General features: G+C 38.2%; 4 protein-coding genes across 5 annotated transcripts in view; 3 read left to right on the forward strand and 1 right to left on the reverse strand.

Annotated features, from left to right (window-relative positions):
• Positions 1–22,807, reverse strand: part of LOC133534439 (putative peptidyl-prolyl cis-trans isomerase dodo) — a 380,955-nt gene that overhangs the window by 179,256 nt on the left and 178,892 nt on the right. The gene's annotated exons all lie outside the window — the stretch shown is intronic.
• LOC133534429 (src substrate cortactin-like) lies at positions 5,941–22,777 on the forward strand. 2 transcript variants are annotated; one of them, XM_061873546.1, is made up of 12 exons: positions 5,941–6,360; positions 9,116–9,255; positions 10,665–10,751; positions 11,647–11,756; positions 12,180–12,334; positions 12,715–12,880; positions 13,096–13,217; positions 13,519–13,692; positions 13,945–14,013; positions 14,652–14,894; positions 15,200–16,585; positions 18,135–22,777. In XM_061873546.1, the coding sequence occupies exons 2-11, from the start codon at positions 9,116–9,118 to the stop codon at positions 15,623–15,625; spliced, it is 1,692 nt and encodes a 563-aa protein (XP_061729530.1). In that variant the 5' UTR covers positions 5,941–6,360; the 3' UTR covers positions 15,626–16,585; positions 18,135–22,777. The 2 variants fall into 2 exon arrangements, with proteins under 2 accessions (XP_061729530.1, XP_061729529.1); XM_061873545.1 differs by lacking the exon at positions 5,941–6,360 and adding an exon at positions 6,401–6,617.
• On the forward strand, positions 15,628–15,867 carry LOC133530312 (src substrate protein p85-like; the record flags this gene model as incomplete). The annotated part of the gene is made up of 1 exon (XM_061868213.1): positions 15,628–15,867. A coding segment is annotated over one exon (240 nt), but the record flags the coding sequence as incomplete, so codon positions are not given.
• On the forward strand, positions 15,978–18,218 carry LOC133530323 (src substrate protein p85-like). The gene is made up of 4 exons (XM_061868221.1): positions 15,978–16,101; positions 16,231–16,343; positions 16,475–16,585; positions 18,135–18,218. Exons 1-4 carry the CDS (start codon positions 15,978–15,980, stop codon positions 18,216–18,218), a joined length of 432 nt encoding a protein of 143 aa, XP_061724205.1.

Below are 22,807 nucleotides of genomic sequence, written 5' to 3' on the forward strand. Positions count from 1 at the left end.
CCACTACGGCTTCGTTTCCTACTTAGAAACCTTAAATAGCTTAGATTCAGAAGCGATTCTGGATCCGGATAGGGTCCGGATCCTAATCCGGGACTGATTCCGTAACTAGCATGGAATGAACATGTATATTAATTAATTAATTTATCTCTTTACTCCCAATAGCCAAACTCTTATTTCCCTAACTTATACGCATATATTTAGTTTCTCAAATTTTAAATATACAAACTTGTTTAGTATATTTAAAGTTAAGGGATCTACGTAAATTAAACATTTTTTAAATAAAATTTTACGTACCATTGAAACTAAATGGTTGTGCACAATAAGGTTTCAGAAGAATTCGTCCCGCCAACGCTCAGGCTGTGGCATGAACTCCCTGTAACTGTAGATATTATAGTAGTTTGTTGGGATCCAAATCAGCGAAGATACTGCTAAAATAACTTAACACGTTTTCTGGACTTACATTTTTTTTAACTATGCATATATTTTTTTTAATATCTTGAATAAACTTGGACACATGAAATAATAAAATATATTTAATAAGTAGCTTTCCTATTTTCACAATAGAACAAATTAATGTGTTTGTTAACATGAAAATTATTCATTTTGTGCATAATCAAATAATCATACACAGTCTTGGAGGATTTAAAAACTGGAGATGCCTTGACTGTAATTTTCTGTACAAAATAGTCTGCCGATTTTTGCGGGGAAGGGTCACGTCAAATGTATGGCTATTTATATGTAACGTACAGTCAGCGTCAAATACTTTGTAGCAACCAAAGTAGCCAAATAGTTCGGTACACCATATATTTGGTATGGTGTACCGAACTATTTGGTCACTTTGACTGCTGCAAAGTATTTGACGCTGACTGTACAATATCCATGTCAGATAAACGTCAGTCCATACAATACATATGAACATTGGCCGAGCTTTTCGACAGAGCGGTAAGCTCTTAAAGGCTCTCAGTTGTTAAATCCTCCAAGTCGTATTGTTAACATATACACATTATGACATTACACAGCTATATGTAACAGTCCAGCCATTGTTGATCATGGTTTACTGCAGAAACCGCTTTATAGGTAATGGGTTATTTTGAATATATACAACCTTAGCGGATAATAATATAATTTTATTAAAAATACATTAATTAATTCAATGTGTGACGTACTTAAACCTTAATATTTCAACTAGGTTATAATTAGTTTTAAACTCTGAGAAATATTTAAGGTATAATTTCTAAGACACTGTAAGGTTAGTCGCATATTGCCACTTTTTTTTACGAATTTTATTCTTTAATCTACTTAAGTACGAATACGCACGTATGCACGAACAAACGTTTCTAACATTTGAAGTATTACTACCTGAAAGTGTAAGTGCATATGGCATAGGTATGCAAAATCAGGCATTATGTTTTTCCTACGACCTTAATTCGTGTCTGTCTTATGCGACAAGCCTAATAGTGTAGGTTCTTACACTTTTCCTATGGGTTCTACAAACTTCACTGATATTGAATGTCACGATTTTTGATATAGGCATCGATTGAATTTGTTGCAGCAGTAATCGGCTGCGTATAAAAAAATCTATGCAATTATTGGTGACCTCTGTGGAGCCCATTACTGTAATTCGTTTAGTTGTAGTAAGTACATAATGTAATTTGAAAGCAGGTACTTGATACTGTTACCTATATTAGCATGTTTTATGTGTAGTTGATGAAAATGAAGAAAAATGCAAAAATGTGTTTTTATTGCGTTTTGATTTCATAGATTTAAAATGATAACACTACTTAATATTATATCTAGGAAAATAATATATGTGAAATTCGAATGAAGCTAAACAATGAATCAAATTTTGGTACATACATAAAATCAGTTTTTTTAAATGTATTAAGAATATGAAATACCGATTTGTTAGCTGAAATACCTCAATGTAATCCGTTTTTATACAAAATAAACGATGTTTTTGTTTATATACAACATTATAGTAATTTATAAAAGATTGTGAAATTAAAACAAGTAAATATATATGTTATATATTTGTCTGATCCCATCCCGTGTGATCCTATCCCAAAATTACAAATAGGTAAGAACTATTGTCGCACTGGTGATGACTAGGGTTTGCTCGGGTAAAATAAATGATAATAATTACCCATTTTAAATGAAGTAATTATTTACTTTTAGAATCTTAACCTTATTTAACGACTATTTTTTTTTTGTTCCCCTATCTTTGGCATATGTTTTCTTGTAATAATTATATTGTGCTTAATAACTTAAGACATAATATACTGTTAGCATAATCTCACTTGGTACGGATAGTTGCGCATACATACTCTACGCATCATTTTTTAGGGTTCCGTAGCCAAATGGCAAAAAACGGAACCCTTATAGATTCGTCATGTCCGTCTGTCTGTCCGATTCTGTCACAGCCACTTTTTTCCGAAACTATAAAAGCTATACTGTTCAAACTTGGTAAGTAGATGTATTCTATGAACCGCATTATGATGTTCACACAAAAATAGAAAAAAAACAATAAATTTTGGGGGTTCCCCATACTTAGAACTGAAACTCAAAAAATCTTTTTTCATCAAACTCATACGTGTGGGGTATCTATGGATAGGTCTTTAAAAATGATATTGAGGTTTCTAATATCATTTTTTTCTAAACTGAAAAGTTTGCGCGAGAGACACTTCCAAAGTGGTAAAAAGTGTGTCCCCCCCCCCGTAACTTCTAAAATAACAGAATGAAAAATCTAAAAAAAATATATGATATACATTGCCATGCAAACTTCCACCGAAAATTGGTTCGAACGAGATCTAGTAAGTAGTTTTTTTTTAATACGTCATAAAAATTAAAAAAAAAATTTTTTTCATCAAACCCATACGTGTGGGGTATCTATGGATAGGTCTTCAAAAATGATATTTAGGTTTCTAATATCATTTTTTTCTAAACTGAATAGTTTGCGCGAGAGACACTTCCAAAGTGAAAAAATGTGTGTCCCCCCCCCCTGTAACTTCTAAAATAACAGAATGAAAAATCTAAAAAAAATATATGATATACATTGCCATGCAAACTTCCACCGAAAATTGGTTCGAACGAGATCTAGTAAGTAGTTTTTTTTTAATACGTCATAAAAATTAAAAAAAAAAAAATTTTTCATCAAACCCATACGTGTGGGGTATCTATGGATAGGTCTTCAAAAATGATATTTAGGTTTCTAATATCATTTTTTTCTAAACTGAATAGTTTGCGCGAGAGACACTTCCAAAGTGAAAAAATGTGTGTCCCCCCCCCTGTAACTTCTAAAATAACAGAATGAAAAATCTAAAAAAAATATATGATATACATTACCATGCAAACTTCCACCGAAAATTGGTTTGAACGAGATCTAGTGAATAGTTTTTTTTTTAATACGTCAATAAATTAAAAAAAACATTTTTTCATCAAACCCATACGTGTGGGGTATCTATGGATAGGTCTTCAAAAATGATATTTAGGTTTCTAACATCATTTTTTTCTAAACTGAATAGTTTGCGCGAGAGACAGTCCCAAAGTGGTAAAATGTGTGTCCAAAGTGGTAAAATGTTGAACAAGATCTAGCAAGTAGATTTTTTTTTAATACGTCTTAAATGGTACGGAACCCTTCATGCGCGAGTCCGACTCGCACTTGGCCGCTTTTTTATTGTTCGAAGTATCTTTTGGTATAAAATTGTCCGAATCGAGATCTGAGGGGCTACCGCGAACCACGTTCGACGTGTTGCCTCCCTGTCACATTTAGCTACGAATTTACAAGTGCAATAGAGAGGCAACACGTCGAACGTGGTTCGCGGTATGCCCTCTGGGCGGCTACCGGGAAAATCGAAATTCGTCAATTGCGGGCATTTTTCTTTGTCACTCTAATTACGTCTTAGTGAGAGTAAAAGAGAAAGATCCCCGCAATTTGCGAATTTCGGTTTTGCGCGGTAGGCCCCCTGTTTCATTTCGTATTTCATAATTATATTTGTAATAATTTATTTTTGTATAATTCGCTATTAAGCTTAAAGTCTTATGGCATAGACAAGTTTTGCATACTTGCAAGACTCATATATGTTTGTAGGCCGTATATTTTTTGGCGGATATTAATTTTGTGAATGTATCGCAATTCGCAAATATATTTTCAAATAATTTCATTTCGCCGAATGACCATTTGGGAATTCAACCCCAAAAATCATATAATTTCCCAACCTAAGGATTACCAACTGTATATTTGGATATTTACTTAAAAGGACACTTTTTAAAACGCTAATATTTAAATTATCGGTTACAACGCTACAGTGGAACACAAAAAATAAATTTAAGAACTATATAAGTACTGCTTGTAAGATGACAACGACGTCTGAGAAATTGCCGAAGGAAAATTATAACCAGTGATCGGTTATTTGGATTCTCCCTCGCGGGATATCAAGTAGAAAAGTTAATATAGATACGACAGTTTCCCGCGATACCGAACAAACCGTAGAAAAATAAAACAATTTAAATTATCTCTAAGGAATTTTTTACTCTTACATGGCAACCAGTTGAGACAAAAACTTCTATTCTTTTCCTAATCTCAACATTTTATTTAAAGCAAAATATATTAAAACCTCCACAAAGTATTAGCTTATATATCTGTCATGATGGAAAAAATACTTCAAAATCTTGACACTTCATTATTTTAATTATTTTCTTTGGATTTCAGTTCTAATTATTTTTGGTGAGCAATAAAACCATTTGACATTGTGGACATTGTTTTTCTCAAACTACCTCTCAGTTGAAAGAAGTGTAATTCACTTTTTGATAACGAATTCATTTATTCAAACAATTAACCCGTAGTAACCATATATTAGCTGATAGACACGCGTACTTACTCGCCGAACTTTTATCCAAACGGTACGAAATGTGCCGCTTTGGAGGCAGCAAATGAGCTGTCAGTGTAAACACTTGTGCTCATTTGTTCGATTTAGACAAAAGAACGGTGAGTAATAGTACTCTTCTATCAGCTACTTAGATGTTTTAAAGTGTAATAAAATAAACACATTGTATTTTTTTGCATTTTCTAACAACATAAAGCCCGGATTCCCGGGGCATATCCATACTAACATAATGATTGAGGTCGTTCACCCCATGTCGAATCCAAAAAACCGATCACTGATTATAACACACAGACAATAACGGTAGTCGTTCTTTAAAAAAGAGGCCTACACGTCAGTGTTAATTAGCCGAAACTGTCCGTTAGTAAATGGCTTAAGAGATCTCAGTTAACTATCTATTATATACTCTGGCAAACCCACTTTGTCAATTGTCAGTAGAAAAAGGCGCAAAATTCAAATGTTCTATGAGAGGACAACCCTTTGCGCCTACATTTGTAAAATTTGGCGCCTTTTGTACTGACGGAAGTGACTTACTTATCTATATATAGCCGGTCAAACAACTTTGTCAGTGGAATAAGGCGCGAATTTCAAATTTTCTATGGGAGGATATAATCCGTTCGCGCCTACATTTTTAAATTACGCGTTTTTCTGCTGACGGAAATGGATTGACATACTTTATTTCGTCGCATAGCACCCACAACACAAATTCTTATAGAGCTTTTACTGTGGGACTAACTAGGTCGACTTGTGTAAGATTGTCCTATATTTATACAGTTTATTTTTTTTATTTATACAGTTCAAGCCATTTCCGTTAGTAGAAAAAAAACAGGAGGAAAGGGTTTTAGTCCCATAGAAAATTTGAAATGTTTTGTTGACATTTTGTTAGCCAGATCAATCAGATCTTTCTTTATTTAACGCGACATATATGCTATGAGCGTAGCTGATAACTGGCAGTCGCTGGCAGTGACTGTGTTAGAGTCAAACCAAGACAAGTCTGCAAAGATTTTGATAACACACGCAACGCAAGTGTTATTTAAAACGTCAAACTTCTATGAAATATGACTTGATGACTTGCACTGCGAGTGCTATCAAAATCGTTGCAGACGTATTTTGGTATAATTAACTCTACAAAAACTATTATGTGGACTATTTTCAAAACTCCCGATTTTAGTCATTTATCTGCAGCAATATCGTGCTGCCATAGACAATGTTACCTTAGACGTAGACAACTGTCAGTTCTGTCAGTGTCACTGTCAACTAATAATGTCATTGGTGGGTGACGCTGTAGGCATAGGCTGCAACACCCTCCACACCCAATTTGTTTTCCAAATATCCCTTCCTCAAACCCAAAAAAGTAGTAGTCAAATTCTACACACATAAATTAAACAGTAACCAGCCTAAAATCAAGATCGTGCAAACTTACATGACTGGGAATTTCGCTGTGTAACATATAAGAGATAAACAAAACCGGCTAAACGAGGTAAATTTTACTTTTTTTTCTATGTTTTAAAAGGCAAAAACATACAAATTGAATCGGTTTTCTCGGAATAGTCTCACGGCATCTTTCTAACTATTAAAATCACGCAAGCTGTGTCATTATATTATCCATACGTGCGGAGAAATTTAGTCACTCTAAAACTACGTGGGAGTTCTAGCTGTAAACAAAGTACATCGTTAAGAAACGTCAAGATAATATTAGATAAGCTAGCGATAGTATTATCCTTAACTGCCAAGATGGTAAGTTTAACATTTTAACAAATTTCTTTTAGTAATTTTCTTCTTATAATTTCTTGGTCTTAGATAGTTTCTATAGATTGTTTCTATAAAGTCTATCAATGAGGCTGACTAACCGCAGTATTGTGGTTAGAAACTATGAGTCATGTATGCAACATTCACTATCTACATGATAACATTACTCAATTTAGTTTAAAGGGTATTATTACCCAAATAACTGTTTTAAAAATAGATGGGTCATGTCTATAGCTTATTTATGTGGTGTGATTTAAAAGTTTGATGCCCTTGTTTTGCAAGCAGCCTAGTATTTTGTAATCAGATTTATAACAACAACATGATTATGCATTATTCATTTCACACATTATAGCCCCTAGGCCAGGTACAAATTTAATTATATATCTGGGTGATATTTGCTATATTGGTTAAGGGAGATGTATTTGTAAAACCAGCCTAGGGAGTCTCTGTGTACACTATTAGTTACTAATAGACTTGAGTATTCACTTGTAATAAGCATTCTCGCAAACAGAAGAATGCACCTAATAGCATTTGTTAAACAATTTGCCAAATCTGTTTAAGAGGGAAGATAGCTTGTACTTGTCTATAGAAAAAAGAAAGGTAGCTGGAGCAGAGTGGCAATAGATCGGAGAGAGTGGAGAAGGTTGGAGGAGGTCTTTGCCGAAGGGCAAGCAGACAAAGAATACAAAAGATGGGAGATAATAGAGAGATAATGTGCAAACTGTTCTTTGTTCTGTAAATAAAGGCTATTTTATTTAATTTTTATAGAAAAAGATGAAATGTTTTTCCACTTCTAAATACTTATAAATTTCAGTGATTTTTTAGTATGTTATTGACACAATGAAAAAACAGGTTTATAGGTAGGTTTATAGGTGTATAGGTTCTTCAAAATTTGCAATACAATAAAAAAAATTGTCTTTTTTTTTTTCAAAAAGCAAATTAAAAATTAAACTTACAATATGTTATGCCAAAGCCGTCAACATTAAAATCAAAATGATTTCTCCCAAAATGGAATTAATAGAATAAATACCATTATTTCTTTAGGATCGCAAAGCTATTCTTCCCTTTTAAAATGTGAATATTGTTCATGTCCAAAATTTTCGATTTTTATTTAAGGTGGATAATTTGGGGTTTTTAGTGCGGAATTGATTTTTTATATTTATAACTAGTGTTTATTGTAAAATAAGTACCAAAATATGAATGAATAATAAGTGGAAATGATAAAATAGGATCAGTTATTACAGTTTTTACCAAATTTTTGGCTTGTGTAATATGATCCCACACCAAAAACTGTGATGTATGCTCATATGGAACCTATAAAATGCTTGTAATAGTAATTGTTATTTTTTTTAAAGAATAAAATTCTATAAACCTAAATTTGAAAAACACTATTTGTTTTTTATTTATTTATTGATGTTTGGGACAACAACAGTATATAGTAAATAAAAGTTAGTGTAGTAGTAGTTATATGAGTGATTGCATAACAGATGGGCAATGACAGTTATGCATTAATTACATTTTACTAAAAAATCCTGTATTTCCCATCATTAATTATGAGTTTATGATTCTATACAAATATATAAATTTTAGCCAGGAGGGATACATCAACAAGTTCGTAGACGTAAAGATCTGAGTAACGTTATTATACATACAAATATGGTTCGTTTTATTTAAGTGCATATGCCTCAATAAATCTGCAGTTCATAGTTTATATTGGTATATCAATACTACCATGATTATATTAACACTATATTTGTTTTGTCTGGAATAACTTTAAATACTGGTTACATGTTCAGTTCAACAGTCTTCTACAGGTTGTTCATTTAAAATGAATACTTGGTCACCAATTGCAATTTACCTTGCCTTGACAATATTGTACATTTCTATAGAGGCCGGGAAACAAAGGGTTGCAGGCTAAGTAGATATGCTAAGACATTGTGTCACAATTTGATGTTTAAAAACAAAAGAAGGTTGCTTTACCGGCCTAGATGTGTAATTCCTATGAAATTCCTTTACATATCATCTTTACTCATTGCACCGGATATATAGTATTTCCGGACTTAATTTAAAGTAAGTCATGTAAACATTTCATTGCAAGTTTGAGAAAATATATTTTACAGTACATATGGTGCTACTTTATAGCACTAGTGCGAAAATTAGCATATTACATTACTGTGTCGAACATTTAAAGGGCCATATGTACTGTAAAACGTTGTACGATACATGTGCGAATAGGTAATTCGCAACTCGTGTCGATTTAAAACACTTCCTTCGGTCGTGTTTTAATTTATCGCCACTCGTTTCGAATTTCCTATTTTTCGCACTTGTATCGTAATGTACTATTACCATGTTCCATAAGGATAACAAAGATTATTTACATCCTTGTTTCCATTTGAAGTGTATGTTATTCCATGTTTCAGCAATGAAACATTCCTTTTTAATTAACTTTATACTCTCTCTGCATTATCTTTACGATTCCTCTTCAGATGTGGAAAGCAGCCACGGATGTGGCCGCGCCGGCTCCAGCGGAGGCCGACGACTGGGACACGGACCCCGACTTCATCAATGACGTCACCGAGCACGAGCAGCGCTGGGGGCCCGGTGGCAGAAACGTCGAGGCTATAGAGTGAGTTCATGGTGAAATAAGCTGCTGCAGACCTGACAGAGCCCCACGTTTGGGATACAGACCCCAACTTCATCAATGACGTCACGGAGCACGAGCAGCGCTGGGGTCCCGGCGGCAGAAACGTCGAGGCTATAGAGTGAGTTCATGTTGTAGAAAGTTGCCGCGGACCTGACAAAGCGCATCAATGACGTCGCGAAGCACTTGCATCACTGTGGGCCCGGCAGCCAAAATGTTGAGACTATACAGTGAGTTCACGTCAGAGACAGAAGTCACTGACGTTACATAGGCCGATAATGAAAAAAGAAATACTAATATTACTAACACAAAATAAATATGTCAAGCGATTTCTAGCTAAACATGAGTTATTTCAACGCTAATTTATGATTTTATTAACCCTCTTTTCAATCTGAAGACAAAGAAAAACAATCACTCGATATCTGATTAAACTCAGCATTCAAGTGTTACTGCATTGAAATGCTAATATCTTGTTTTGAAGACTTCACCTAAATAAAAGTGTTTTTATTTACTCGCGCCCTGTTTGTGGTCCGATCATCAAATCAGAAAAGTCAATGCACTCGCATTGTCTGGCTCATATCGCGTGTCATCAGTGGGAAGTGGTAAATATATTGTTAAACATATACTTTGGATTGTGCCAGATTGTGCTCGAGTGTTTCACCCGATCTCACATCACGCTCCTTTAACAAACGACGCCCTGTGACCACATATGGGAAAACTAAGCGTGGAAAAGTTGCGGCGCAAAGTTGACCGACAATTTAGTTCTTTAGTAGGTAGTGGACTATTTTAGGTTGGATTTTGCATATATTTCAAATCAACTCAAAATTCACTGGTCATATTACACGCGCGCACCAGTTGTCACACGAAAAAAAGTGACCCAAGGTGGCCAATGCCTATGGAGATGGAACCAGTGTCTTCTGCGTTTGCTTAGAAGTATTGTCAAAGGCGCTTATCCTTTCAAAGATTGCATTAACTTTTGAAATTTTGTAAGTCGAAAAATTTTGACTGGTAGTCGGTACTGCCGTAATGGCATGGCGTCTGCCGCGAATGCGGACTGCAAGACTTGGTAACTTTTTTAATTGAGTGAATACTTTTGGAAATATCGCTCTGGACGTTAAAAATATTGTGTGTGTGTCCCTCTAATTTTTGAACCGGGCGTAAAAGAAATGAAAATTTCTAAATCAATAAATACTTCCATGAAAATCATTTTGTATATGATTGGTTGAGCCATTAAAGAGTTAAAAAAAACTGAATTTCTTATTAAAATGACGTACGTGCCGTGTAGATAATTCATCTTGTACAGCTATTTGTATTGTATGAAGGTACGGGTACATTATACGTGGTCCGACACGCACTTGTCCGGGATTTGGTAATTTATTCCTATTTACTTGCAGTATGGCGAAACTCCGTGAGGAGGTGCTGGAGGCGGACGCATTGTCGAAGAAGAAACAATACGAGCAGGGGCCCAAACCCTCTTATGGGTAAGTTAGGATTTATTCAGTGCAAGGATTGATTCCTATTACAAAGTATTACAGTTCTCCATTCAACATTTTTATGGATGCTTTTCGTTAGTTTATGTACGGTATTTATGTTATTTATGCTGATAGCAGGATGTTCATAAAGCAGGCGATTACTTTTTCTTAGAGAAATCACTCGTTTTCAATCAAATATATCACTCACTGCTTCTTGCTAATTGCTGTCGGTAAAACAGATTTAAAATGTATTATTACCCATTTTATTGCATTAAGTAGTAAATAATTTAAGGTGTACCTATTTGTTACACGGTCATGTGAATTACCTCGCCTAAAAGTTCAATGGAACTGATTACAGGGGTCACCTTTCGTATTCGCGTATTTTCCTCTATTAAGGAAGTCGGAATGTAAATTGTAAACTCATTGTTTTATTGTTAATCCCTCGACGTTTGCTTTATATTTACAAACACCGATAAAATCGAACTTATACTACATTTAAATGAATTCCCTTTTTACAAGTTACGAAAATAGAAGATTTTATGTTTACGGAATTGGCGAGCGTTAATAATTATTTCATGGGAAAATACATGTACATTTTACATAATATTGGTATTGTGACTTATGATATCAAACTATTCTAACGAGGAAAGAGGAAACACTTGAAATTTCCTGTTATCGTTACGATCCACTGCCCAGTATGATTGACTCTTGAGGATTATGCTTAAAATAAAACTAGACTAACTGCAGAATTTAAAATAACTACAATATACAACAACTAGGAAATAATTCTGTGCAGTATCCCTAAAGTGCCTCAATTTGTAGCCCTTTTATGCGATGATGTATGTCATTTCCCTGGGTAATTTATTACTTTGAATATTTAAATAAACTAAACCCGTATTTTTAGCTATGGGGGTAAATTCGGCGTGCAGGCCGATCGGATGGACAAGTCGGCCGTCGGCCACGACTACATCGGCCAAGTCGAGAAACATGTCTCTCAAAAAGACTATGCCCAAGGTACTTTTAACTAGTTACTAGTTGTGGGGTAAAGTACGTTTAACTAGGTATAGATCGTGTCATTCACGACGACGCGCGCCTTGACTCGTATTGTCATGTTATTACAGGTTATATTTGACAAATCTGCGCGCCATCGTGGTTGACACAAACTAAATTTATACAAGAATATTTTGTAGATAATCAATTGATCAGTGTTTTGAAACTTGATATCTATGTACCATATTGTGACATTTGTAACGTATTTTTTCAGCTTCATAACGAGAAAAACGTAAAAGCACAATACAAAACGTTTATTCACCAGAATATGTTAACAAATTGAAGCTTACAGAAAATTAACTCAACTTACACTTTACAATACAGCGAATAGCTGTCGTATAATATTAGTAGTGCTACATTTGTGTATTAAACACATTGTTTTTGCAGGTTTTGGGGGTAAATTCGGCGTCCAAACCGACCGAATGGACGCCAGTGCAGTGGGGCATGACTACATCGGCAAAGTGGAGAAACACGAGTCGCAGAAGGACTACTCACAGGGCTTCGGGGGCAAATTCGGCGTGCAGACCGACCGAGTCGATAAGGTTATTTCTAATATTGTTTAGGGACTGGCAACTAAATAAATTTTCGAGATATCGTATACACAGGAGTTACGAGTATGCTCAGAATAAACAAGGCGAAATAACGTAAGGTAAAGTAGTGGAGAGATGAAAAGAGGGAGTGAAGGGTTGGATGAAGGATGTCTAAATACAATTGAAATATTTCAATATTCTTGAAGTATGATATTTTCTTTGTTAACGATAGCGACACAGCCTCTTAGTTGTATGTCATGGGATACAATTTCAAGGTGTTTAAATAGAAGTCTTTCAAGTCCAGCAAAATTTATAATTGGTATTCTATAAAGGGAAATGGCGTATCTGAAGTGCATAATTCTAGATTCTCGTATAATGTAATTGGTACGCAGAGCGCGGCTGGCTGGGAGCACCGAGAACAGATCGAGAAGCACTCGTCCCAGAAAGACTACTCCCACGGGTTCGGGGGCAAGTTCGGCGTGCAGGCGGACAGGCAGGACGCCGCCGCCGTCGGCTGGGAGCACCGCGAGCAGGTCGCCCCGCACGACTCGCAGAAAGGTTTTTATTTTGTTTTATTCAGTCTGCTATAATCAGCGGTTATCAGTTACAGTGTCTTAAGAATATGGTATACATATGAGAACTTATAAACGGAACTAATTAAACTATAACAGTGTTCAATTTCTCAGAAACCGTGATACTGTAATAAGCACTTGTTTCAAGGCAAGTCAATTATGTTTAGCTTCTTATATTGATATTTACTTCTATCTCACCAGATTACTCGCGCGGGTTCGGGGGTAAATTCGGCGTGCAGACGGACCGGCAGGACGCGTCGGCGGTGGGCTGGGACCACCACGAGAAGGCACCCGCGCACGCCAGCCAGCTCGACCACAAGAAGGTTATTATATCTTTATACTACTCGTCGGCAGTGGGCTGAGACCACCACGAGAAGGCTCGCTCGTTAATCATCGTTATTCTACGTCCCCATCTAAAGATCGAGCTGGGTTGGGGACAAATTCGGCAAGAAGACAGTGCAGCTAGACGTGTCGGTTGTGGTCTGGGACCACCACAGGAACCACGAGCCAGCTCAATCTTACCGTTAAAGCCCCAGTAAGTTCACTTACATCGTTATTTTTGGTGAAACCATCTCATTTGTATTGTATTACAAACATTTGTAAATTTTAATCTTTTGTACTTAGGGTTTCGGTGGCAAGTTTGGTGTGGAGACTGACCGCGTGGACAAGTCCGCCCATCGCTTCGACGAGGTCGGCAGTGTCGGCACAAACTACACCAAACAGAAGCCCGACATCGGCGGCGCCAAGCCCGGCTCCATCCGGGCCAAATTTGAGAACATGGCCAAGGAGAAAGAACAGGTAATTTGATTAAAACTTTTCAAGCAGTTTTGCGAAGCTAGTCTTTCAGTTTTGTATTTCTATGCTTTCAAAGATAACGAATTTATCAATTGTATCATATGGAAATATAACTCCCGGATGGTTCAATATGGAAATATAACTCCCGGTATCGTCCACGATAGAAGATCTAATGTGTATAACAATAGTTCAGAATTTAAATGCAGACATCTTTTTTCTCGTTTTGGGAATCTAAAAAATATTTTGGTTATTTAGGAAGCATTGCAGTCGGTGCAGAAAATACGTCAACAGAGGCTACAAATGGACAAGGATTTATCGCAAAAGGTGAGTTACCGGTTATTTCTCTCAACAATGGAATGTATATATATATTTTTGAATACTACGTCGGTGGCAAACAAGCATACGGCCCGCCTGATGGTAAGCAGTCTCCGTAGCCTATGTACGTCTAGCTCCAGAGGAGTTACATGCGCGTTGCCGACCCTAAATCCCCCCCCCCCCCCCCTTCTCTCCCCTCGTTGAGCTCTGGCAACCTTACTCACCATCAGGAACACAACACTGAGTAGGGTCTAGTGTTATTTGGCTGCGGTTTTCTGTAAGGTGGAGGTACTTACCCAGTTGGGCTCTGCTCTAGATCTGGAATGACATCCGCTGTTCAAAATTAAGCTGTTGAAAATTAAGAGTATCAAATTATCGTGTCTTTATATTGATGCGGCATTTGATTTGATCAGATTATTTTATAATGATCACATTTCATATTATTTACGAAAACGGGACTTAATCGCTTATCAAGCTGTCAGTAAGTTTTAAAATTACCCTCCACGCGTCGAGAACGGCATTATCCTCGTGGTCTCGGAAAAGACTGACGATATCATCATCTTCTAGCGGCGCGAGTCCCGTTTTCGTAAACAATAATGTGTAAAAGTCGGGAAAAGTTTGAATCAGTGTAGTCTCATTTCTTCCAGGAAAAAGACCGGTTAGAGAAAGAAGAACGCGAAGCTCCCGCTAAACAACCAGAGCCTGTCAGACAACCGGAACCGGTCAGACAACCGGAACCGGTCAGGCAACAGGAACCGGTCAGACAACCAGAACCGGTCAGGCAACCGGAACCCGTAAAACAACCTGAACGGGAACCGACACCGGAGCCGGTTGAGGAGAAGGTGAATTTGCCGGACGTCACGCTGGTGCAGCCTAAAGAGAAAGAAGAGGTCAGTGATAGTTAGCGCAATTATTAGGTAAGGGGTTTTCCACTCCGATACCTAAGGCGGTCTTCGCATTAGATGCGGATTCGCACGCCGCTCCGATGCATACTATCACGCTCATACACCGGAACGACATGAGAATTCGCATCAGTGTGATAACAGTGTAACGTCATACCATACGATTCCTTCGGAGTTGTGTGGTTTGAGTCTAATTAACTTTAGAAATGAACTTTGTAAATGGTTTGGAATTCTGGTTTTATTGTATCATGACCACACAATGTGACCTATATATTATTGTTATTCTAATCTAGATGGCTCGGCAGCCCACAATAGTGATGTCTCCGGTGGGCTGGGAGGGCGCCGAGGGCGGCGAGGCCGAGGAGGAGGACGAGGAGGGCTACACCGCGCGGGCGCTGTACGACTACCAGGCCGCCGCGCCCGACGAGATCAGCTTCGACCCCGACGACATCATCACCAACATCGTCATGGTGAGTAGAGGAGGAGGAGGACGAGGAGGGCTACACCGCGCGGGCGCTGTACGACTACCAGGCCGCCGCGCCCGACGAGATCAGCTTCGACCCGACGACATCATCACCAACATCGTCATGGTGAGTAGAGGAGGAGGAGGACGAGGAGGGCTACACCGCGCGGGCGCTGTACGACTACCAGGCCGCCGCGCCCGACGAGATCAGCTTCGACCCCGACGACATCATCACCAACATCGTCATGGTGAGTAGAGGAGGAGGAGGACGAGGAGGGCTACACCGCGCGGGCGCTGTACGACTACCAGGCCGCCGCGCCCGACGAGATCAGCTTCGACCCCGACGACATCATCACCAACATCGTCATGGTGAGTAGAGGAGGAGGAGGACGAGGAGGGCTACACCGCGCGGGCGCTGTACGACTACCAGGCCGCCGCGCCCGACGAGATCAGCTTCGACCCCGACGACATCATCACCAACATCGTCATGGTGAGTAGAGGAGGAGGAGGACGAGGAGGGCTACACCGCGCGGGCGCTGTACGACTACCAGGCCGCCGCGCCCGACGAGATCAGCTTCGACCCCGACGACATCATCACCAACATCGTCATGGTGAGTAGAGGAGGAGGAGGACGAGGAGGGCTACACCGCGCGGGCGCTGTACGACTACCAGGCCGCCGCGCCCGACGAGATCAGCTTCGACCCCGACGACATCATCACCAACATCGTCATGGTGAGTAGAGGAGGAGGAGGACGAGGAGGGCTACACCGCGCGGGCGCTGTACGACTACCAGGCCGCCGCGCCCGACGAGATCAGCTTCGACCCCGACGACATCATCACCAACATCGTCATGGTGAGTAGAGGAGGAGGAGGACGAGGAGGGCTACACCGCGCGGGCGCTGTACGACTACCAGGCCGCCGCGCCCGACGAGATCAGCTTCGACCCCGACGACATCATCACCAACATCGTCATGGTGAGTAGAGGAGGAGGAGGACGAGGAGGGCTACACCGCGCGGGCGCTGTACGACTACCAGGCCGCCGCGCCCGACGAGATCAGCTTCGACCCCGACGACATCATCACCAACATCGTCATGGTGAGTAGAGGAGGAGGAGGACGAGGAGGGCTACACCGCGCGGGCGCTGTACGACTACCAGGCCGCCGCGCCCGACGAGATCAGCTTCGACCCCGACGACATCATCACCAACATCGTCATGGTGAGTAGAGGAGGAGGAGGACGAGGAGGGCTACACCGCGCGGGCGCTGTACGACTACCAGGCCGCCGCGCCCGACGAGATCAGCTTCGACCCCGACGCGGTGTCACCGCGTGAACGAAGCGGTGGTGGCCGAGTGGATATGACGTCCGACTTTCAATCCGGAGGTCGCGGGTTCAAATCCTGGCTCGTACCAATGAGTTTTTCGGAACTTATGTACGAAATCTCATTTGATATTTACCACTAGCTTTTCGGTGAAGGAAAACATCGTGAGGAAACCTGCATACATCTGCGAAGAAATTCAAAGGTGTATGTGAAGTCCCCAATCCGCATTGGGCTAGCGTGGGGACTATAGCCCGAGCCCTCTCGCATATGAGAGGAGGCCTGTGCCCAGCAGTGGGACGTATATAGGCTGAATTATTTATTATTTTATTTTTACTGGTGAACGTAGTCACTTGCAGTAATATGTTACACAACGAAGGTCGCAAAAATCTTGTAGAACTATAAGAGTGTGTCCCATATTTCTGTGGCCTTCGAAGAGTAACGTATTATTAAAGGTGACTGTACTAAACAACGAGATAATATATTATAAGATTGCACTATAAAATAATAAAGCGACTTAGGCACGTATTGTGTAAGACTGCGTGCACTCATTCGCAGTACATCTTATTCACACTCACACCATGATATCAGTCCAAAGTCTGAGAAGAGTCCCATTTTACGGTTCAAAAACTTGCATGCGATTTTCGTTTCATTCGTTCATTGTGTTCAGTAGTTATCAATGTATCGAATATTGCATGCAACTTGTTGAAACATCTAAATGGGGCCTAAGTTACAAGTAAGGGATTGAATAAAATGTCGTGCCAACATCCCTCGTTCTGTCGTGAAAAGCTTGTGTCGGACATTGAGAGCACTCTATCCAGAGTTTCGGTGTGGGGTCGGGACAATCTAGTCCGATTCAACCCCACCATTTACTGTGGTCCCACAGTTCCAAGGCTCAGTTATTACCATGCTAGGGAGTATTGGGATCCTCGGTGTCGACATTTCCAGTGACGTCCAATTCCTTAGCCACCTGGAAGGAAAGGCTGCGCTGGCATCCAAAAAACTCGGTGTGCTCAATAAAGCGAGGCGATACTTTACTCCTGTGCTGTGCTCTAAAGAATTGTTTGACATGATGCCAACGGCCGCTTTTTATCACACCACCGCTCGCCGTCGGCAGGGTGTTCATTCTCACACCCTAGAACCTAAATGGTCGCGTACTGTGCGGTCCCGCAAACGCTTCGGCTGTGGAATGAGCTTCCTGCCGAGGTTTTCCCGTGGGGTTACAGTATGGGGGAGAGTGTACAGGTTTCTAAAGGGTCGGTAACGCGCATGTAATACCTCTGGTGTTACAGGCGTCCATAGGCTACGGTGACTGCTTACCATCAGGCGGGCTGTATGCTTGTTTGCCACGGTCGTGGTATAAAAAAATATCATCCGGGTCATTGGAAGTTAAATGAAGTTCTCGCAATATCATCGGTATAATTTGACGCTGTTAATACTTTGTGTACAGATCGACGAAGGCTGGTGGCAGGGCATGTGTAAAGGCGCGTACGGACTGTTCCCCGCCAACTACGTCCAGCTGCAGGACAAGTGAGGTGTGTACATTCCTTTACCATTATATTTATCAATATTAATAAAATCCTATAATCCGTGAAACATTGACAACAAGCGAAAATTACAGACTTCTAGCAATTGAAAAATACTCCTCTAATATCGAAATTGGACGTAATTTTGGGAAAAAGATCCAACTCTCAAATATCTGCCAATAAACTTTGAACTTACTGTTAAAAAGAAAAAAAAAACATTTATTCAAAAGGCATACTTTTTAGTATGGGTCCTTTTCGCAAACTATGTACGTCCAATTGTATTATTTATAAAATTAAGGGGCTTAATCGCGTAGCTTTTATATTACTTACCTCCGACGTCTCGTGAGCGACATTGCCCTCTTGGTCTCGGAGAGAGATCACCCGGAGGTGATTCAAATGTAGTTCTCGGCTGTACGACGGGAAGGAGGGAATGGGTTTATTTAATACGTGATTAAATCCCGCCTTAATTTATAACAATGTGAAGTAATCGTGAATAAATGTATCGAAATTTTACTTCAAGTGTCTATAAACATAAACGACCTGATTAACATTCGCAATGCCCCATTTATTGTTAACATAGAAATATTATTCTAAATGGATTAATTTTATCATAATAATTTTAAGTAAATTCTTAATCTTTTTATTTTAGTGTAAGAGTTATTGTTATTGCATAGACTTTATCATAAGTCGGGCTCGAGATTAAATACTGTAGCTATTAGGTAAAGCAGAGACGCTTTCTATAGATTTCCCGTACATTGACCCACCTGTTGTTATCTCTATTGACCGCGCATTGCTGTCAAGCTCGCACAGTGATATTGACAACCGGCATCATGGGTGGGACAGCAATATAATTATGCGCGTGCAATAGAGATAGCAACAGGCGTGTCAATCTACGAATATCTATATGGAAAGCGTCTCTGCTTTAGTCAATCGCGCACTACAATTACTTTGAACATATTGTTAAAAAATATTCACTGATAACAGTTCATAAATGATTGTATAATGACATGACAAATAACGACAGTTGTGCTTTAGTGTAAGCTATATTTGGCACAAATAAGATGTATGTACTTATGAAAGATACAACGCAATGTTAAATGTAGTAGGTAGAGATTTACCAACATTACCTACTAGTACATTTTATTTGTTGCCTTGCGTTTATGTTTTGGATGCAAAACTTTTTAAATGAACTTAATAATTGTTTCTTTTAAACGTTTTCACAAATTGCGACTTTTATCGGATACTGATATTAAAATAATTTCGTTATAATCTTATTTGATGTAGGAGTTTTTACATAAATATAATAACGTCCGGTGAGAATAGGTTTGTACCATACACCACTTACATTGGTTTGCAGGAGAGCGTAAAGGAACAATAAAAAATATTTCCGAAAGTTTTATATTTAGAAACTATTCAACTTATTTATCATTTAGGCACTTACGAGTATGTTTATTATGTATAGTACCATACAAATATTTCGAATATATATATATATATATATATATTATATATATTTGATGAGTAAATGTTAAACGTACAATGTATGACATGACACAAAATTTTGGATATGTCACAATTATTGCAATAATTTGTGTCCGGCGTCCTTGTGGCAAGCGAAAATGTGGGACGTTTTGCCGGCCGCTGTCATATTTACGGTTAATAGAGTATATTATCCTATACTTTTTTAGGGTTCCGTAGCCAAATGGCAAAAAACGGAACCCTTATAGATTCGTCATGTCCGTCTGTCTGTCCGATTCTGTCACAGCCACTTTTTTCCGAAACTATAATAGCTATACTGTTCAAACTTGGTAAGTAGATGTATTCTATGAACCGCATTATGATGTTTACACAAAAATAGAAAAAAAAACAATAAATTTTGGGGGTTCCCCATACTTAGAACTGAAACTCAAAAAATCTTTTTTCATCGAACCTATACGTGTGGGGTATCTATGGATAGGTCTTTAAAAATGATATTGTGGTTTCTTATATAATTTTTTTCTAAACTGAATATTTTGCGCGAGAGACACTTCCAAAGTGGTAAAAAGTGTCCCCCCCCCCCGTAACTTCTAAAATAACAGAATGAAAAATCTAAAAAAAATATATGATATACATTGCCATGCAAACTTCCACCGAAAATTGGTTCGAACGAGATCTAGTAAGTAGTTTTTTTTAAATACGTCATAAAAATTTAAAAAAAATTTTTTTTTCCATCAAACACATACGTGTGGGGTATCTAGGGATAGGTCTTCAAAAATGATATTTAGGTTTCTAATATCATTTTTTTCTAAACTGAATAGTTTGCGCGAGAGACACTTCCAAAGTGAAAAAATGTGTGTCCCCCCCCCTGTAACTTCTAAATTAACAGAATGAAAAATCTAAAAAAAATATATGATATACATTACCATGCAAACTTCCACCGAAAATTGGTTTGAACCAGATCTAGTAAGTAGTTTTTTTAATACGTCATAAATGGTACGGAACCCGTCATGGGCGAGTCCGACTCGCACTTGGCCGCTTTTTTTAAATATATTTCTTTTTTTACCGATTAGTGTCCGTTGTATCCGATTAGTGTATTTTTTGTCATTTTAGGCATCGTTTAAAACTATTTTACTCAAAATGGATATGGCACAAACGCATTCTCAGGCGCTTATAATTCTTCTTAGGAGTATGGTTTAGAAGATTGTAATCAGTATGATTTGAACAAATTAGCGACAAATACAAAATGATTAAAATTATTGCGACTGCTTTCATGTATTAGATCGTTCACTATTAATTTATTTCATAATTAGACATTTAATATCATTATTTATCATATTCTGTAGTATTATATTAAACTTGCCTTGACAATTGTTTATAGATATTTACATTTTAAGTTAACTCCTGAGTCAAGCAGTTAATTATCAATTCTTTTTTCTAGGGAATTAAGTGAAATTGATGAACGTTAACAAGTATTCAAAATTATTATAAACTTGTATCTTTGTGCCATCTTTTAAAGGCGCAGCATTTGCTCAATCGAATGTCGAATGCACTTAATGAAAATTATTAAAAATAACATTTAATGATCACCATTAACACACAATTCACAGCAATTGGCTGTAGTAGTTATTGCATTAGATATTCTTGAAATCTTATGATATCATTAAAGTAAGAAAAAATAAATACGTTGTATAGGCACAAGCTTGCTTGATGGCCAGTGAGAGAAGATACAGATAAAATGTTTTAGAATTCCAATGCATATGGTTATTTGGTTTAGAGATCGATATCCACACGCACTTTCGTCTTCTCTCGTGCGTAGTTGCGGTATTATTGCATCAAATAATTAGATAAATAGGTATTGTTTGGTTCGGAGTAGGTTTCATCGTAGAAATGACGAAAAGCTGATTTCGAAACACATGACTTTGTAATGACAGACTTCATTATTAATTTATTACTTTTGTAATTTTTGTCGATTATATTTGCATATCATTGACAGTAATGTTAAAAAACACCACTCCAACTTGCGAAATAATTATTTGGAATTATAAGGCAATGAGGCTACAGAAAATAACTCAACTTGCGTAATTCGTCATTTTTGTGGTGTAGAAATAGTTTACAAATAATTTAGAAGGGAATTGGTATGTTGGTTGTAAACATATATAAATAACAAACTAGCAATACATCTAGTGTAAGAGTTCACAGCTCAAACTAACATTCTGTATTTAGTATGCTGCCCACAATTGGTCGTTTGAATGTAAGCCTAAAGTGTTTAAACCTTCTACCACCAAAGACGGCAACAACCCTAGTGCATGCTGACAAGGGTTCACGACGATGTGCCGCACACGATAGACGTGGCGTCCAAAGGGTTAAACCTTAAAATAACAGTTAAAACTCGTATTATCTACCAATTGTTGTATATTTAATGTATTATGGTATAAAATAAAATAAGGTCTAAGCACACCAAGAAGCTCGGCACCAGACCAGAGCTGCCTTAATACAGTCCGCTTAAGAAAACTTTTTAGTGGAACAGTCACATAGGCGCTATAAGCGCGCTGTCGCCCGGACGCAAGCGTGATGTCAATCAGCCGTAGCCGTGCCTACATCTTCGAGGCGTTTAATCGCTTCCGTTACGTACTTACCTACGTATATTTGACGACTAGTTGACGGCGAGCGGATGAGTGGGGGCGGCGTTGGTTTGGTGTCGAGCTTTTTGGTGTGCTGCACCTTTATACTCTTTTTCATGGTATGAGTTGGATATAGTATGGTATGCGTACACACAAGTTCTATACAGCCTATTCCAAACCAATTAACGAAAAAGTAAAATACACCAGAAGCTACAATACTTACTGCTTTCTTTTGTGGAGCAATAAAGAATTCTATTGAATATACCTAGACCATCAATTACAGTTTTATAATTTTGCATTGATATTGGAAATCTTTTTTTTTTTTTGTATAATTGGATTGGGATGGAGTTTACAAATGTTGTATTAATCTTCGTACCTATAGTTGGTATTTAATGCCGAACTGTATTTTATAAAAGACGATTTATATTGTTTATAAAAGTAAATAAATAGTTTTATTTTATATCGAAGTATTGCGTTTTATTGTATTTTATAGTCAA

The sequence above is a fragment of the Cydia pomonella genome, chromosome 2, assembly GCF_033807575.1.
Source record: "Cydia pomonella isolate Wapato2018A chromosome 2, ilCydPomo1, whole genome shotgun sequence".
Lineage (NCBI taxonomy): Eukaryota > Metazoa > Arthropoda > Insecta > Lepidoptera > Tortricidae > Cydia > Cydia pomonella.

Excerpts from the sequence above, each read along its gene's own strand:
- LOC133534429 (XM_061873545.1), top strand. Across the intron at positions 9,256-10,664 it reads AGAAACGTCGAGGCTATAGA|TATGGCGAAACTCCGTGAGG; the intron begins GTGAGTTCATGG and ends ATTTACTTGCAG. Across the intron at positions 14,895-15,199 it reads AGCCTAAAGAGAAAGAAGAG|ATGGCTCGGCAGCCCACAAT; the intron begins GTCAGTGATAGT and ends ATTCTAATCTAG.
- LOC133530323 (XM_061868221.1), top strand. The coding sequence starts at position 15,978 with ATGGTGAGTAGAGGAGGAGGAGGACGAGGAGGGCTACACCGCGCGGGC. Across the intron at positions 16,102-16,230 it reads TCATCACCAACATCGTCATG|AGGAGGAGGAGGACGAGGAG; the intron begins GTGAGTAGAGGA and ends CATGGTGAGTAG. Across the intron at positions 16,586-18,134 it reads TCATCACCAACATCGTCATG|ATCGACGAAGGCTGGTGGCA; the intron begins GTGAGTAGAGGA and ends CTTTGTGTACAG.